At 38.4% G+C, this 14115-nt stretch overlaps 4 protein-coding genes across 4 annotated transcripts; all 4 read right to left on the minus strand.

Moving 5' to 3' along the window:
• Positions 1-205: 205 nt before the first annotated feature.
• Positions 206-4798, minus strand: LOC135157310 (glycoprotein 3-alpha-L-fucosyltransferase A-like). Its single transcript, XM_064112464.1, has 2 exons — positions 4039-4798; positions 206-2893 (listed from the first exon to the last, which is right to left on the minus strand). Exons 1-2 carry the CDS (start codon positions 4794-4796, stop codon positions 2380-2382), a joined length of 1272 nt encoding a protein of 423 aa, XP_063968534.1. The 5' UTR covers positions 4797-4798; the 3' UTR covers positions 206-2379.
• LOC135157212 (uncharacterized) lies at positions 1268-9508 on the minus strand. Its single transcript, XM_064112139.1, has 2 exons — positions 9038-9508; positions 1268-1523 (listed from the first exon to the last, which is right to left on the minus strand). The coding sequence occupies exons 1-2, from the start codon at positions 9506-9508 to the stop codon at positions 1353-1355; spliced, it is 642 nt and encodes a 213-aa protein (XP_063968209.1). The 3' UTR covers positions 1268-1352.
• Positions 9509-9722: 214 nt separating this feature from the next.
• On the minus strand, positions 9723-10385 carry LOC135157213 (uncharacterized). The gene has a single exon (XM_064112141.1). The coding sequence runs from the start codon at positions 10383-10385 to the stop codon at positions 9723-9725; it is 663 nt and encodes a 220-aa protein (XP_063968211.1).
• Positions 10386-10689: 304 nt separating this feature from the next.
• LOC135157214 (cysteine-rich, acidic integral membrane protein-like) lies at positions 10690-11400 on the minus strand. Its single transcript, XM_064112142.1, has one exon. The coding sequence runs from the start codon at positions 11398-11400 to the stop codon at positions 10690-10692; it is 711 nt and encodes a 236-aa protein (XP_063968212.1).
• Between the last annotated feature and the right edge of the window lie 2715 nt (positions 11401-14115).

The raw sequence follows: 14115 nt of genomic DNA on the forward strand, positions 1-14115 counted from the left end.
CTTATTCAATAAAATTTGCCTTAAAAGAACATTATTTTTGTCGAATTATTCAACGTGTTGACAATGGTACTATAAATTCTTATTAATTTTGACAAGAATCGAGTGTGTTAAGTGCCTCTAAAAGGAGTCTGATAAAGCATTTCTTCAAAATTGAGGAGTTTGTTTTTAGTATGTAGATTGAAATTAACTAATTGAAACAAGCACTATAATGTCGAATTGATATATAATTCATTTTAATATATGGGAATCTTAAATAAAACAACAAAAAACTGCAAAATGCATACATAACGTTTAGATAAATAATTTATAGAGAAAACAAAAAAGATCTTACGAACTACTGCCCATATCAGGAAATGCCCAGGCACAATTCCATAAAAGTTGTAATTATCTGACAGTTACAATATCTTTTTTTGGGGAGGGCTCCAATTAGAGGATTTTATTTAAAACAAAGCAACATAACAAATTACACTGTATACAAATGATCATACATTGAAAGACAGGATGTTTTTAAAATCATATCGATACAAAAACAAATGCATGATTACGTAATCATCCAATAATTTCACATAAGCTATAACAATAACATAAGTTACAGTTACAATATCATAGTGAGAATTAGGGATAAGCCAATATACTGTCAGCAGATTACTCATGTCAGCAGATTACTCAGTGTAGTGGCTGATCTGACTAGTCAAAGGACATCATATTGATGAAACGTCCCACATATGACAATAATAATCAAGGTACACATGCTCCCTCACACCCAAACGGAAAAGTTCACACGAGGTAAAACGGAGTAGCTACCAGAAGTTGGTTTTAATAACAACACAACCAATTTAGAAAATTGGTGTCGGTGAAGGAAATCCGCCAAAGAATAGCACAGCTTGGGATTTTTAAATGTTTGATTTTGTGACGTCAAAGACGAGCAGGTTCTCCATATATCATGCGATAGAGATTCCTAAAGGTGCAATTTTCTCTAACAATATATGATTTTTATATGCGCGGTGGATGAACCATCCAGTACATCATTTCATGCCCTTCTTCTATATTTTTTATAGTGGAATTTAAGTCAAAATCGTATAATACTTGATTAAATGATTTTTTTTTAAGAAAGAGGGGCTGTGTATGTAGCGATAATGGCTCCCATATTTGTAAAACCTAACAACAAACAAAACAATACAATACAAAACAAAAATCCCTGACCAAATCGTATTACTTTTTTTCATTTTATCAACGGTTGTACGTTCTCGTCCCTAAGTCTGATAACAAGTTATTCGCAACACTAGGGAATTCTTGCTTTCACGAAGTACGACGTATTTAAGAACATGTATTGCCACAATTGCCCTTCATGACTACAAAGAAGTCTTCGTCGAAAATTGGTGAATCAAAACGGCAGTTTCGTCCTGGACTCTGGACAAACGACATGTTTTCAATTCAGCTCCGAAACGTAGGACGGAACTGCTGGTCTGGTTCATTAATATTCGACAAAGACCTCCTAGCTGTTCATTGTTATTTGACCGGCATTGTCAAGACAGGCGTCGGGAAATCGAAAACCCCTTATTCCATCCGACGATACATACTAAATGTATGGTCACTGAACCATTGGTTGTCTTCTAAGATTTAGGCTACTAGTCATTGCGTTCGTACGGCAGGATATATGGGAGTTTTACCTGAGCGATAAACAGAGGACACAATATCATAGTAAATGTATTGTAAAAACAAAACCAAGTAAGAATACCTTAGCGCAAATTGGTGAACCGGAATAGCAGTTTTGTCCTAGTTTCAGAAATGATGAAAAAATGCAAATATGTCGTTTATCCAGAATCAAGGACTAAACTCCTGTTTTTATTAGATTTACTACGGTTTTTTTTTTTTACAAAGATTGTTTGTCATAACGGGTATTTGACAATAACTGACTCTGTTCCTGAATCTTCCATATGTCGTTGAGCCAAAACTCCCTATTGAGGAAATGGGACCGATTCCTGACAAGAATCTTGCTAAACAGAAAATCAATCAAGAATGCATGTGTAAGCCAAAACGAGAGAAAATATTTGTAGATAACATAAACGTTTATGGGGTGTGTAACAAAGATTTAAGTGTGCACAGTCGCACTTGAATTCCAAGTTGCGTGCGTTATAAAAGGCACCACCGCATTGGTCAAACTGGACCAGTGCGGTGATGGCTTCCATAAAGCACGCAACTTGGAGTTTAGTAAGACTCACTTAAATCTTTAAATCTTCCACTCCCAGCTCTCAATCACAGTTATCCACGACTGACCGCTTTTTGGTCTAAAATGAAATCATGAAAACCATTTTTAGTATTTATCTATTATCTGGACTATCCTACAGTAAGATGAAACTGCATGAGTAGGCATTGCACTTAGTCCGGTATTTTCCCTTTCTTTTTACACGAGTCTATCCACCATACTTTCCAATCCTTTTGTTTAGGAGGTTTGTAGGTTCCATTCCGAACCCGTTTTGCGTCAGCTTCTAAACGATCACCAAGGTAGCACATAATATTTTTCGTCGGTCCCCCATAAGGCTTCAAAGACCCTTTTTTCTTCCATTCAAAGTATTTATTGTAGAGGGCGTCGTCACTATCGACCCTTTTTAGATACTCCCCTAATTCCCTCGTCGTGTTAAAATCTTGGATGTGAATGAAGGAATTCGGAGGCGCTACTTTTTCGTAGTCACTCCTCGGAGGTCCAAACACGATGGGTACAATTTCTTTAAATAGGGCTTGAATCCAGAACTTTTCTGTGATATAATCAGTGCATTCGCTATTCTCCAGGGCTAAAAGGAACTTGTGTTGTTTCAGTTTCCTCTCGCAGTCTTCAGTGCCAGCTCTGCAGGATTGGTTGCCGCACCTGCCATACATGTCTACAGGAACGTATCTAAATGGGAAAATAAAAGGCAAATTCTACTCAGTCAAAATGAAAATTTTCTTTTTACTAAGGCTAGCTTCAATAATCTTGACTAATCTTTACTAAGCACATGTCACTAATTCAGAGATTAGTTCAATCACAGAGCGGCCCTTCCCCCTCTCATCTATTGGTTTCAGAATCCAAAGTCACAAAATGGCAAAAGAAAAACTAATGAAAATGAGATGGGATTAAACAAACTTTCCACTTTATCACAAATGTCGTGTACAGTGATTGGCTTGATCACAGGAAGTCAAAACCAATATTTCAAATGACTGGAAATATCACACAGCCACACACAGATCCCAGAATGAAGGCCCGGTAACCGGTGGAAAGTCTGAACACGGTGTTATCTGTGTGTCGTTGAATGAGACACACACCGATGTTAATTCCATGTAGCTTCTTTGTGCTTGAACCAATCATTAAACATGCCCATGAAGGATATGTCTAATAAACTGAGAAGTTTGTTTAATTCCATCTCATTTTCATTGATCTTTATTTTGCCCTATTGTGACTTTGGATTCGGAAACCAATTGATTTGAGAGACTTTATCCTTTCTTTGCTGAGTAATATTTGTGCAGTGCCCTTGTAAAGTTTGATTAATTTCTTTTGGAACGTTTTGCGTTCTTTTTTACTCCTGCGTTATTTTTTCATCAATGATATGTATTTTGGGAACCCGACTCCCTCATCTGTTAATTAATAAAAGGCGATTCATGAAAGAAAAAAAAAATTACATATGAGTTTGTGTTTACTATTGTGTATGCTCAAATGTGAATACTATCCCAACATATATCATCCTTTTCACTTCGCTTAATAGAACTTACTTAATCATTCATAAAACAATGGACGTCAATGACGTCATGCTTGGGAAGGTAGAAGGCGGAAGGAGAAGAGGAAGACAGAGGAAAAGATGACTGAAAAGAATTACTAAATAAACTGGAAAATCTTTGAGAGTATACTGAGCATGCTTGCCCTAGATAGAACAATATGGAGAAAGGTTGTACGTGGGGTCACCGGGAGTCGATGACGACTCAATGACACTTAACACCCACAACAACAATATCATGTATAATAATATAATAACAAATACTGTAGGAATAATACATAGTTCATCTTGCCTTCCAAGCCTCTTCACGAAATCCATTCTTGGCCAGGATGTGCCTCTGCAGTTGGATGCCATCCAGACGACAAGCCTCGAGCGATCCTTGGCCCAATTTCTGGTGTCATTGGCACTAATCTCAGGTTTACCGGCAATGTACTGCCCATAGTCGGCCCGGAAGTCGGAATCGTACCGATACGTCATAATGTAGTCGTAGGAATTGTTGTAATACTGTTGAGGGGGAATCACGTGATGCATTGTATGACGTGGACTCTCAAGAGTGTAAAACACCCACTTCTGGCCCTTTGGTCTATGACTATGCATCGCATCCCAGTCCCACCGTGTCCAATGGAACAAGACAAGTGCCTCATTCTTCTGCATCGTGTCGAAGGATATATCAACGGTCAATTGTACATCGCAAGTACTTCCGGGACATTTTACATCATAGACACCCCTCGAATATCCCAGCTCACCTGCTCTAGTAGCCCAGAGATGGACCTTACGAGGACAGTCAACAACTGCTTGAGACATTTTCCCGATCGAATTAGTGTTCTTGGTATGCTGGGAATCTGGTCCAACTTTTGTCAGGTTAGTGTTGTCCAACGCGTTTTGTTTTGGGAAAACGGCTAGTTGTCTTGCCCTATTAAACTTCTGTTTCAAAATGTCCTCACCGGACTTTAGATCAACTCGCATCACCATTAAAATCAGTTGAACGTATCCACAAACGGCAAATAGAAGGATTGCACAGAAGAGTGATTTGGTCTTAGCCATACCCATACCTGCCTTTAAGGGAAGAGAACACCAAAAAATAAATGCGTAAAAGTCGTTTAACATTTTAATTTCTCTACTCATATAGAGTCCATATAATCTGGCCTTAGACTCCGATCTTTTAAGGAGTCCAGTGATTATGGCGAACGTGAAGAGAATCTATAAAATTGCCCATCCAATTAAGTGTCACATTTCAATTTAGTTTTATATATCATTTGTTTGCATGATTATGTTTTCATTATTAATAACGCATTTGTGAATTGCGAAATCACGAAGGTTGCGATGTTGGTAACACTATATTATCATTTATAGTACTGTTAACATGTGAATGATGGGTTCGTTACTTAAATCCTTGTAATATACCACTTCCCTTCAGGTACAATCTATGCCGATGGACAATTATCTTTTTTTTTTTGCACTGACTGTAAAACAATTTGTTCATGTTATCTAGGAATTCCCCAGAGTGAAATTATTCTGGGTACGTATTGGTAAATTACTAAATTCACTAGAATTTCATGTAAACCCACATTGTCACTAACTAAAAAAGAATTGGCAATGGGTATAGATATCAAATCTGTGAATTCAATTCAATTTCGGCATACGCCCAATATTCAAGTTATAAAATGTACATGGTAAATTATTTTCAAGAGAACTTACACAGTAGTTTTTCGATATATGGAATGTCTTTAAAGATGAATTATTTATGGATAATATATCGGATACTTTATCAAACGCTTTTAAACTTTTACCGAGAAATTTTCGAGATCATTATCTGAAGGGCTTTCCTTCTTTATCATCTTTGTTTATCATGTTTATATTATGTTGGATGTTAAATGTATTTTGTATATCTTAGTGTGAATGAATAGCTCTGATGAGGTAAAATATAAAAAGATAATACCACCGCATATCGAAGATTATTTCATGTTGCAGAAGCACAGTGCCTCACCATCAAGTAGCCCGTTCTGAGTTTTATGTAAAGTGAAATTTGCTTTAGGATGTACATGATGTAGGCGCGCAGGTTAAATCAAGTTGCTTTGGTATGCACAGTTTGCAGTCACGTTGAAGATGTGCTGATTACAGTTATGTTGGTTTTGAGAACCAGATGTGAAGATTACGGTCAAGTTGGTTTGGAAACTAAAGAAAATGTGCTTATTGCAGTCAAGTTGGTTTGGAAAGTAGATACACAGATTGCAGTCATGTTGCTTTGGGAAGTAGAAGCGCAGGTTGCATTCATGTTGGTTTTTAAAAACAGATGCGCAGATTTCAATCACGTTGGTTTGGGAAGTAGGTGTGAACATTACAGTCAAGTTGGTTTGGAAAGCAAATGTGTAGATTGCAGTCATGTTGGTTTGGGAAGTAGGTGTGTAGATTGCAGTCATGTTGGTTTGGGAAGTAGGTGCAGAGATTGCATTCTTGTTGGTTTGGGAAGTAGGTGTGTAGATTGCAGTCATGTTGGTTTGGGAAGTAGGTGTGTAGATTGCATTCATGTTGGTTTGGGAAGTAGGTGTGTAGATTGCAGTCATGTTGGTTTGGGAAGTAGGTGCAGAAATTGCATTCATGTTGGTTTGGGAAGTAGGTGTGTAGATTGCAGTCATGTTGGTTTGGGAAGTAGGTGCAGAGATTGCAGTCATGTTGGTTTGGGAAGTAGGTGTGTAGATTGCAGTCATATTGGTTTGGGAAGTAGGTGCAGAGATTGTATTCATGTTGGTTTGGGAAGTGGGTGCAGAGATTGCATTCATGTTGGTTTGGGAAGTAGGTGTGTAGATTGCAGTCATGTTGGTTTGGGAAGTAGGTGCAGAGATTGCATTCATGTTGGTTTGGGAAGTAGGTGTGTAGATTGCAGTCATATTGGTTTGGGAAGTAGGTGTGTAGATTGCAATCATGTTGGTTTGGGAAGTAGGTGCAGAGATTGCATTCATGTTGGTTTGGGAAGTGGGTGCAGATATTGCATTCATGTTGGTTTGGGAAGTAGGTGTGTAGATTGCAGTCATGTTGGTTTGGGAAGTAGGTGCAGAGATTGCATTCATGTTGGTTTGGGAAGTAGGTGTGTAGATTGCAGTCATGTTGGTTTTGGAAGTAGGTGCAGAGATTGCATTCATGTTGGTTTGGGAAGTAGGTGTGTAGATTGCAGTCATATTGGTTTGGGAAGTAGGTGTGTAGATTGCAGTCATGTTGGTTTGGGAAGTGGGTACAGAGATTGCATTCATGTTGGTTTGGGAAGTAGGTGCAGAGATTGCATTCATGTTGGTTTGGGAAGTGGGTGCAGAGATTGCATTCATGTTGGTTTGGGAAGTAGGTGTGTAGATTGCAGTCATGTTGGTTTGGGAAGTAGGAGGGGCGTCGATCCATTTTTCAGATTGGGGGGGGGGGGGCAAAACGATGTTTGCCCCCCACCCCATATTTTCATTCGCCCCCCCCCCCCCCCCTCTGCGGCTCGGTGTAAACATGGCAGAGGTAAAAATGGCAGAGGTGAAATTGATAACACTTGAGTTGGTATTTCTCTTTTTTTTTCCTGGACTTACATGCACGACCTTCTCATGTCAAATCGCTCTTCTTATATTCAAATTTGAAGAACACTTTGGATTCGAAATATTGTACGTAATTTATTACAGGGAACTCACACTGACATAAAGTTTATTAAAATGATATTGGTGAGGGTTTTAGGGAATCCATCAAAGATTTAAAAAGCTACTAAAATTTTACATGTTAATGGGGACTTTATTTGCCAGCAGTTTCCCCGTATATGGTGTGATAAAAAATATCGATGAAATGTCATTTAAAAATACAATGAAAATGGTTTTAATTGTACCTTAAGTATATTGACATACAAACAATTTCACATCCGCTCCTAAAAGATTTGTTTTAGCAATCATGAACCACTGATTAAAACATTGAAAAGTAGACATTTTGGTGCATAAAATACGGAGTAGTTACTTCTATATGACGTCACAGATCAAAAACTCAAACTTCTAATAACTTTCTTAATCGTTGGTGGGTTTTCCGCAAACCTTCACCAATATATTTTTACAGTAAACCATTCGTCAGGGTGAATTTCCCCTTCAAAACAGGTCGATAGAATGGTACCTAAAAAACACATATGTATTTAAATCCCTGATTCGCTACACATTTCAAAATTCATGCGGTACCCGTTACCATAGAAACTAGTTAAAGAACCTGATATCCACCTGGACCAGCTGCAATGAGGCATTACTCTGAAAAAATAAACACTAGTTGCTATTACTATTATTATCATTTACATTAAACTATATACGTATCATATCAATATCTATTCGGATCCATTCTGCGTTGAAATATGAAAAATTACTTTAATTACAGAACGTTTTGTTAATTTTCTGTTATCCAAATTAAGCAATTAAGTTGTTCAAAGAAATCCCGAACTCGTCTATTTCAGTGTGTTAATGGTAGCGCACATTTGTGTATACATTACAATTCGTTTGGTATGTATGTGATGAAGTGCTGTTCTACTATACGAACTGACCAAGATAAATCCTCTCATCACTCACTAATTGAAATAATTTTGGCATGAAAATGTTTGAGTTTGATCATATCAACGATAAAGTATTGACCTAAAATGATGAAAAAAATTCGAAATAATATCTCATCAGTTCATAATACTCATTTTGTCGATAGGAGTCCATTCAAGGTCAATAATTACATGTATGATTGATATTAAATGGAAATGCTATATCTTTTCCTTGCTGATTTAGCATGTCATGATCTTTACCTCTCTGCCATTTTTACCTCTGCCATTATTACCTCTGCCATTTTTACCTCTTCCATTTTTACCCGTGCCATTTTTACCTGTGCTATTTTTACCTGTGCCATTATTACCTGTGCCATTTTTACCTCTGTGATTTTTACCCGGCCCCTCCCCCTGCCCACCCCCCCCCCCCCCCAGGATCGACGCCTCTGGGAAGTACAGATTGCATTCATGTTGGTTTTGGATGTGGGTGCACAGATTGCAGTCATGTTGATTTGGTAAGTAAGTGTGTAGATTGCAATCATGTTGGTTTTGGGTAGTAGGTGTACAGATTGCATTCATGTTGATTTGGAAAGTAGGAGGGCAGATTGCATTCATGTAGCTTTGGGGAGTAGGTGCACAGATTGCAGTCATGTTGGTTTGGGAAGTAGGTGTGTAGATTGCAGTCATGTTGGTTTTTGGAAGTAGATGCACAGATTATATTCATGTTGGTTTGGGAAGTGGGTGCACATATTGCATTCATATTGACTTGGGAAGCAGGTGTGTTGATTGCAGTCATGTTGGTTTGGGAAGTAAGTGCACAGATTCCAGTCATGTTGGTTTGGGAAGTAGGAGCACAGATTGCAGTCATGTAGGTTTGGGAAGTAGGTCTACAGATTGCATTCATGTTGGTTTGGGAAGTAGGTGTGTAGATTGCAATCATGTTGGTTTGGGAAGTAGGTGTGTAGATTGCAGTCATGTTGGTTTGGGAAGTAGGTGTACAGATTGCATTCATGTTGGTTTGGGAAGTAGGTGTGTAGATTTCAATCATGTTGGTTTGGGAAGTAGGTGTACAGATCATGCAGATTGCATTCATGTTGCTTTGGGAAGTGGGTGCACAGATTGCATTCATGTTGATTTGGAAAGTAGGAGGGCAGATTGCATTCATGTAGCTTTGGGGAGTAGGTACACAGATTGCAATCATGTTGATTTGGGAAGTAGGTGTGTAGATTGCAGTCATGTTGGTTTTGGGAAGTAGATGCACAGATTATATTCATGTTGGTTTGGGAAGTGGGTGCACAGATTGCAGTCATGTTGGTTTGGTAAGTAGGTGTGTAGATTGCAGTCATGTTGGTTTTGGGAAGTAGATGCACAGATTATATTCATGTTGGTTTGGGAAGTGGGTGCACAGATTGCAGTCATATTGGTTTGGTAAGTAGGTGTGTACATTACAGTCATGTTGGTTTTGGGGAGTAGATGCACAGATTATATTCATGTTGGTTTGGGAAGTGGGTGCACAGATTGCAGTCATATTGACTTGGGAAGTAGGTGTGTAGATTGCAGTCATGTTGGTTTTTGGAAGTAGATGCACAGATTATATTCATGTTGGTTTGGGAAGTGGGTGCACAGATTGCATTCATATTGACTTGGAAAGTAGTTGTGTAGATTGCAGTCATGTTGGTTTGGGAAGTAAGTGCACAGATTCCAGTCATGTTGGTTTGGGAAGTAGGAGCACAGATTGCAGTCATGTAGGTTTGGGAAGTAGGTCTACAGATTGCATTCATGTTGGTTTGGGAAGTAGGTGTGTAGATTGCAATCATGTTGGTCTGGGAAGTAGGTGTGTAGATTGCAGTCATGTTGGTTTGGGAAGTAGGTGTACAGATTGCATTCATGTTGGTTTGGGAAGTAGGTGTGTAGATTTCAATCATGTTGGTTTGGGAAGTAGGTGTACAGATCATGCAGATTGCATTCATGTTGCTTTGGGAAGTGGGTGCACAGATTGCATTCATGTTGATTTGGAAAGTAGGAGGGCAGATTGCATTCATGTAGCTTTGGGGAGTAGGTGCACAGATTGCAATCATGTTGGTTTGGGAAGTAGGTGTGTAGATTGCAGTCATGTTGGTTTTGGGAAGTAGATGCACAGATTATATTCATGTTGGTTTGGGAAGTGGGTGCACAGATTGCAGTCATGTTGGTTTGGGAAGTAGGTGTGTAGATTGCAGTCATGTTGGTTTTTGAAAGTAGATGCACAGATTCATGTTGGTTTGGGAAGTGGGTGCACAGATTGCATTCATATTGACTTGGAAAGTAGTTGTGTAGATTGCAGTCATGTTGGTTTGGGAAGTAAGTGCACAGATTCCAGTCATGTTGGTTTGGGAAGTAGGAGCACAGATTGCAGTCATGTAGGTTTGGGAAGTAGGTCTACAGATTGCATTCATGTTGGTTTGGGAAGTAGGTGTGTAGATTGCAATCATGTTGGTTTGGGAAGTAGGTGTGTAGATTGCAGTCATGTTGGTTTGGGAAGTAGGTGTACAGATTGCATTCATGTTGGTTTGGGGAGTAGGTGCACAGATTGCAGTCATGTTGGTTTTTGGAAGTAGATGCACAGATTATATTCATGTTGGTTTGGGAAGTGGGTGCACAGATTGCATTCATATTGACTTGGGAAGTAGGTGTGTAGATTGCAGTCATGTTGGTTTGGGAAGTAAGTGCACAGATTCCAGTCATGTTGGTTTGGGAAGTAGGAGCACAGATTGCAGTCATGTAGGTTTGGGAAGTAGGTCTACAGATTGCATTCATGTTGGTTTGGGAAGTAGGTGTGTATATTGCAATCATGTTGGTTTGGGAAGTAGGTGTGTAGATTGCAGTCATGTTGGTTTGGGAAGTAGGTTTACAGATTGCATTCATGTTGGTTTGGGAAGTAGGTGTGTAGATTTCAATCATGTTGGTTTGGGAAGTAGGTGTACAGATCATGCAGATTGCATTCATGTTGCTTTGGGAAGTGGGTGCACAGATTGCATTCATGTTGATTTGGAAAGTAGGAGGGCAGATTGCATTCATGTAGCTTTGGGGAGTAGGTGCACAGATTGCAATCATGTTGGTTTGGGAAGTAGGTGTGTAGATTGCAGTCATGTTGGTTTTGGGAAGTAGATGCACAGATTATATTCATGTTGGTTTGGGAAGTGGGTGCACAGATTGCAGTCATGTTGGTTTGGTAAGTAGGTGTGTAGATTGCAGTCATGTTGGTTTTGGGAAGTAGATGCACAGATTATATTCATGTTGGTTTGGGAAGTGGGTGCACAGATTGCAGTCATATTGGTTTGGTAAGTAGGTGTGTACATTACAGTCATGTTGGTTTTGGAAGTAAGTGCACAGATTCCAGTCATGTTGGTTTGGGAAGTAGGTATACAGATCATGCAGATTGCATTCATGTTGGTTTGGGAAGTGGGTACACATATTGCATTCATGTTGCTTTGGAAAGTAGGAGGGAAGATTACATTCATGTTGCCATGGCGATTAGGTGCACAGATTGCAATCATGTTGGTTTGGGAAGTAGATGCACAGATTGCAGTCATGTTGGTTTAGTAAGTAGGTGTGTATATTGCAGTCATGTTGGTTTTGGGAAGTATGTGTACATATTATATTCATGTTGGTTTGGGAAGTGGGTGCACAGATTGCATTCATGTTGACTTGGGAAGTAGGTGTGTAGATTGCAGTCATGTTGGTTTGGGAAGTAATTACACAGATTCCAGTCATGTTGGTTTGGAAAGTAGGAGCACAGATTGCAGTCATGTAGGTTTGGGAAGTAGGTGCACAGATTGCAATCATGTTGGTTTGGGAAGTAGGTATGTAGATTGCAATCACGTTGGTTTGGGAAGTAGGTGTGTAGATTGCAGTCATGGTGGTTTGGGAAGTAGGTGTGTAGATTGCAGTCATGTGGTTTGGGAAGTTGGTATGTAGATTGCAATCACGTTGGTTTGGGAAGTAGGTGCACAGATTCCAGTAATGTTGGTTTGGGAAGTAGGTGTGTAGATTGCAATCATGTTGGTTTGGGAAGTAGGTGTGTAGATTGCAGTCATGTTGGTTTCGGAAGTAAGAAGGCAAATTGCATTCATGTTGGTTTGGGAAGTAGGTGTGTAGATTGCAGTCATGTTGGTTTGGGAAGTAGGTGTGTACATTGCATTCATGTTGGTTTGGGAAGTAGGTGTGTAGATTCCAGTCATGTTGGTTTGGGAAGTAGATCTTTAAAGTCCATGCTAGGCCCCATAAAAAATTGACCCAGCCTTGCTCTTATATTTATGCGTTGTTTTTTTTTTTTTGGTTTCTTATCAAATCGTGGGTACCGATACCGAATCTGAATGATGCCACTCGTGTAACCTTGAGCATTATCCGCAAATTGGCAAAATCCAATACGACCGCCAAAATATGCAAATTATACATGGAAGTCATGAAAATTCTCACACAAATAAAATGTGTGTATAAACTGACTGTGTTGCAGGAGTAGATTACTCTATGACCATTTGTAAACAAGATTTTTGACAACGTGTTTATATTCTTGATATTCTTAATGGCCGCCAGAGACCCCTGTATACTCTATTTTATGTAGAATATAAAGGGGGGGGGGATAAAAAAGAACACTTATTAAATGCATGTGATGTGATCTATGACTAGACCTCTGCCTAAGAACCTGATGGTTAACAAAATATGTCATTTTTATACTATATATGTGATAAAAACTGTATTTTCATATTCAAAGTTGCTGCCATAGACGCCTTATATTATGAGGAATATAGAAAAGGAGACAAATGATTTTGACAACTTTTGAGTTTGGTTTACTATGAAATGCCTATGAAAAGAGAGATATTAGTGGTACAATGTCTATCACCATGATTTGTAATAAAATATATAATTTTTTTTGCCACGTAGGTACTTAAAGGACAAGTCCACCCCAACAAAATGTTTATTTGAATAAAAAGAGAAAAATCCAACAAACATAAACACTGAAAATTTCATCAAAATCGGATGTGAAATAAGAAAGTCATGGCATTTTAAGGTTTTGCTTAAATTCACGAAACAGTTATATGCACATCCTGGTCGGTATGCAAATGAGGAGACTGATGACATCCTCCACTCACTATTTCTTTTGTATTTTATGGAATATGAAATATTCTAATTTTCTCCTCATTGTCAAGTGAAACAACAATAATTCCTCCCTGAACATATGGAATTAGCATTGTTTAATACTATATGGTTCAGTCAAATTGGTCCATAAAGTCAAATTTGTAAAAAATGAAATATTGTATAATTCAAACAATAAAAAAACAAAATAAATAATGAGTGAGGGACACCATCAACTGTCTCATTTGCATGTCACTGAGATGTGCATATCACTGTTTTGTGAAAAATAAGGAAAACTTTAAAATGCCATTACTGTCTTATTTTACATCCAATTTTGATGAAAATTTCATCGTTATCCTACTTTGATTTTTATCTATTTAATTCAAATCAATATTTTCCTGTGGTGGACCTGACCTATAAGAGCTGTATTTTGAAATTCAAAATGGCCGCCATAGGCCCTGTGTAGTGGTGAAACTAATTTTCACAAGAGTAAGAACCATAAAAATGCATGTAATCGTGATCTACGGGAGTAAGATTTGTATGAAAACGTATTTTCTAGCAACAGATATCATTTTTTGCCACATGCATGAAATAAATGCTGTATTTTGAAATTCAAAATGGCCGCCCTAGGCCCTAACAGTATTATGTGCAACGTAAATGGGGATAGATAATATTTATAGAAATTTGATTTGCTTGACTATGAAATGCATATAATTCTGCTGTATGAGT

This window comes from Lytechinus pictus, chromosome 17, assembly GCF_037042905.1.
Source record: "Lytechinus pictus isolate F3 Inbred chromosome 17, Lp3.0, whole genome shotgun sequence".
Lineage (NCBI taxonomy): Eukaryota > Metazoa > Echinodermata > Echinoidea > Temnopleuroida > Toxopneustidae > Lytechinus > Lytechinus pictus.

Coding starts and splice junctions, on each gene's coding strand:
- LOC135157214 (XM_064112142.1), bottom strand. CDS start 11,400: ATGACTGCAATCTACACACCTACTTCCCAAACCAACATGATTGCAATC.
- LOC135157310 (XM_064112464.1), bottom strand. CDS start 4,796: ATGGGTATGGCTAAGACCAAATCACTCTTCTGTGCAATCCTTCTATTT. Junction 2,894..4,038: donor TTCGTGAAGAGGCTTGGAAG/GCAAGATGAACT, acceptor TTTCCCATTTAG/ATACGTTCCTGTAGACATGT.
- LOC135157213 (XM_064112141.1), bottom strand. CDS start 10,385: ATGACTGCAATCTACACACCTACTTCCCAAACCAACATGATTGCAATC.
- LOC135157212 (XM_064112139.1), bottom strand. CDS start 9,508: ATGACTGCAATCTACACACCTACTTCCCAAATCAACATGATTGCAATC. Junction 1,524..9,037: donor TCAACACACCTGCTTCCCAA/GTCAATATGAAT, acceptor CTGTCTTGACAA/TGCCGGTCAAATAACAATGA.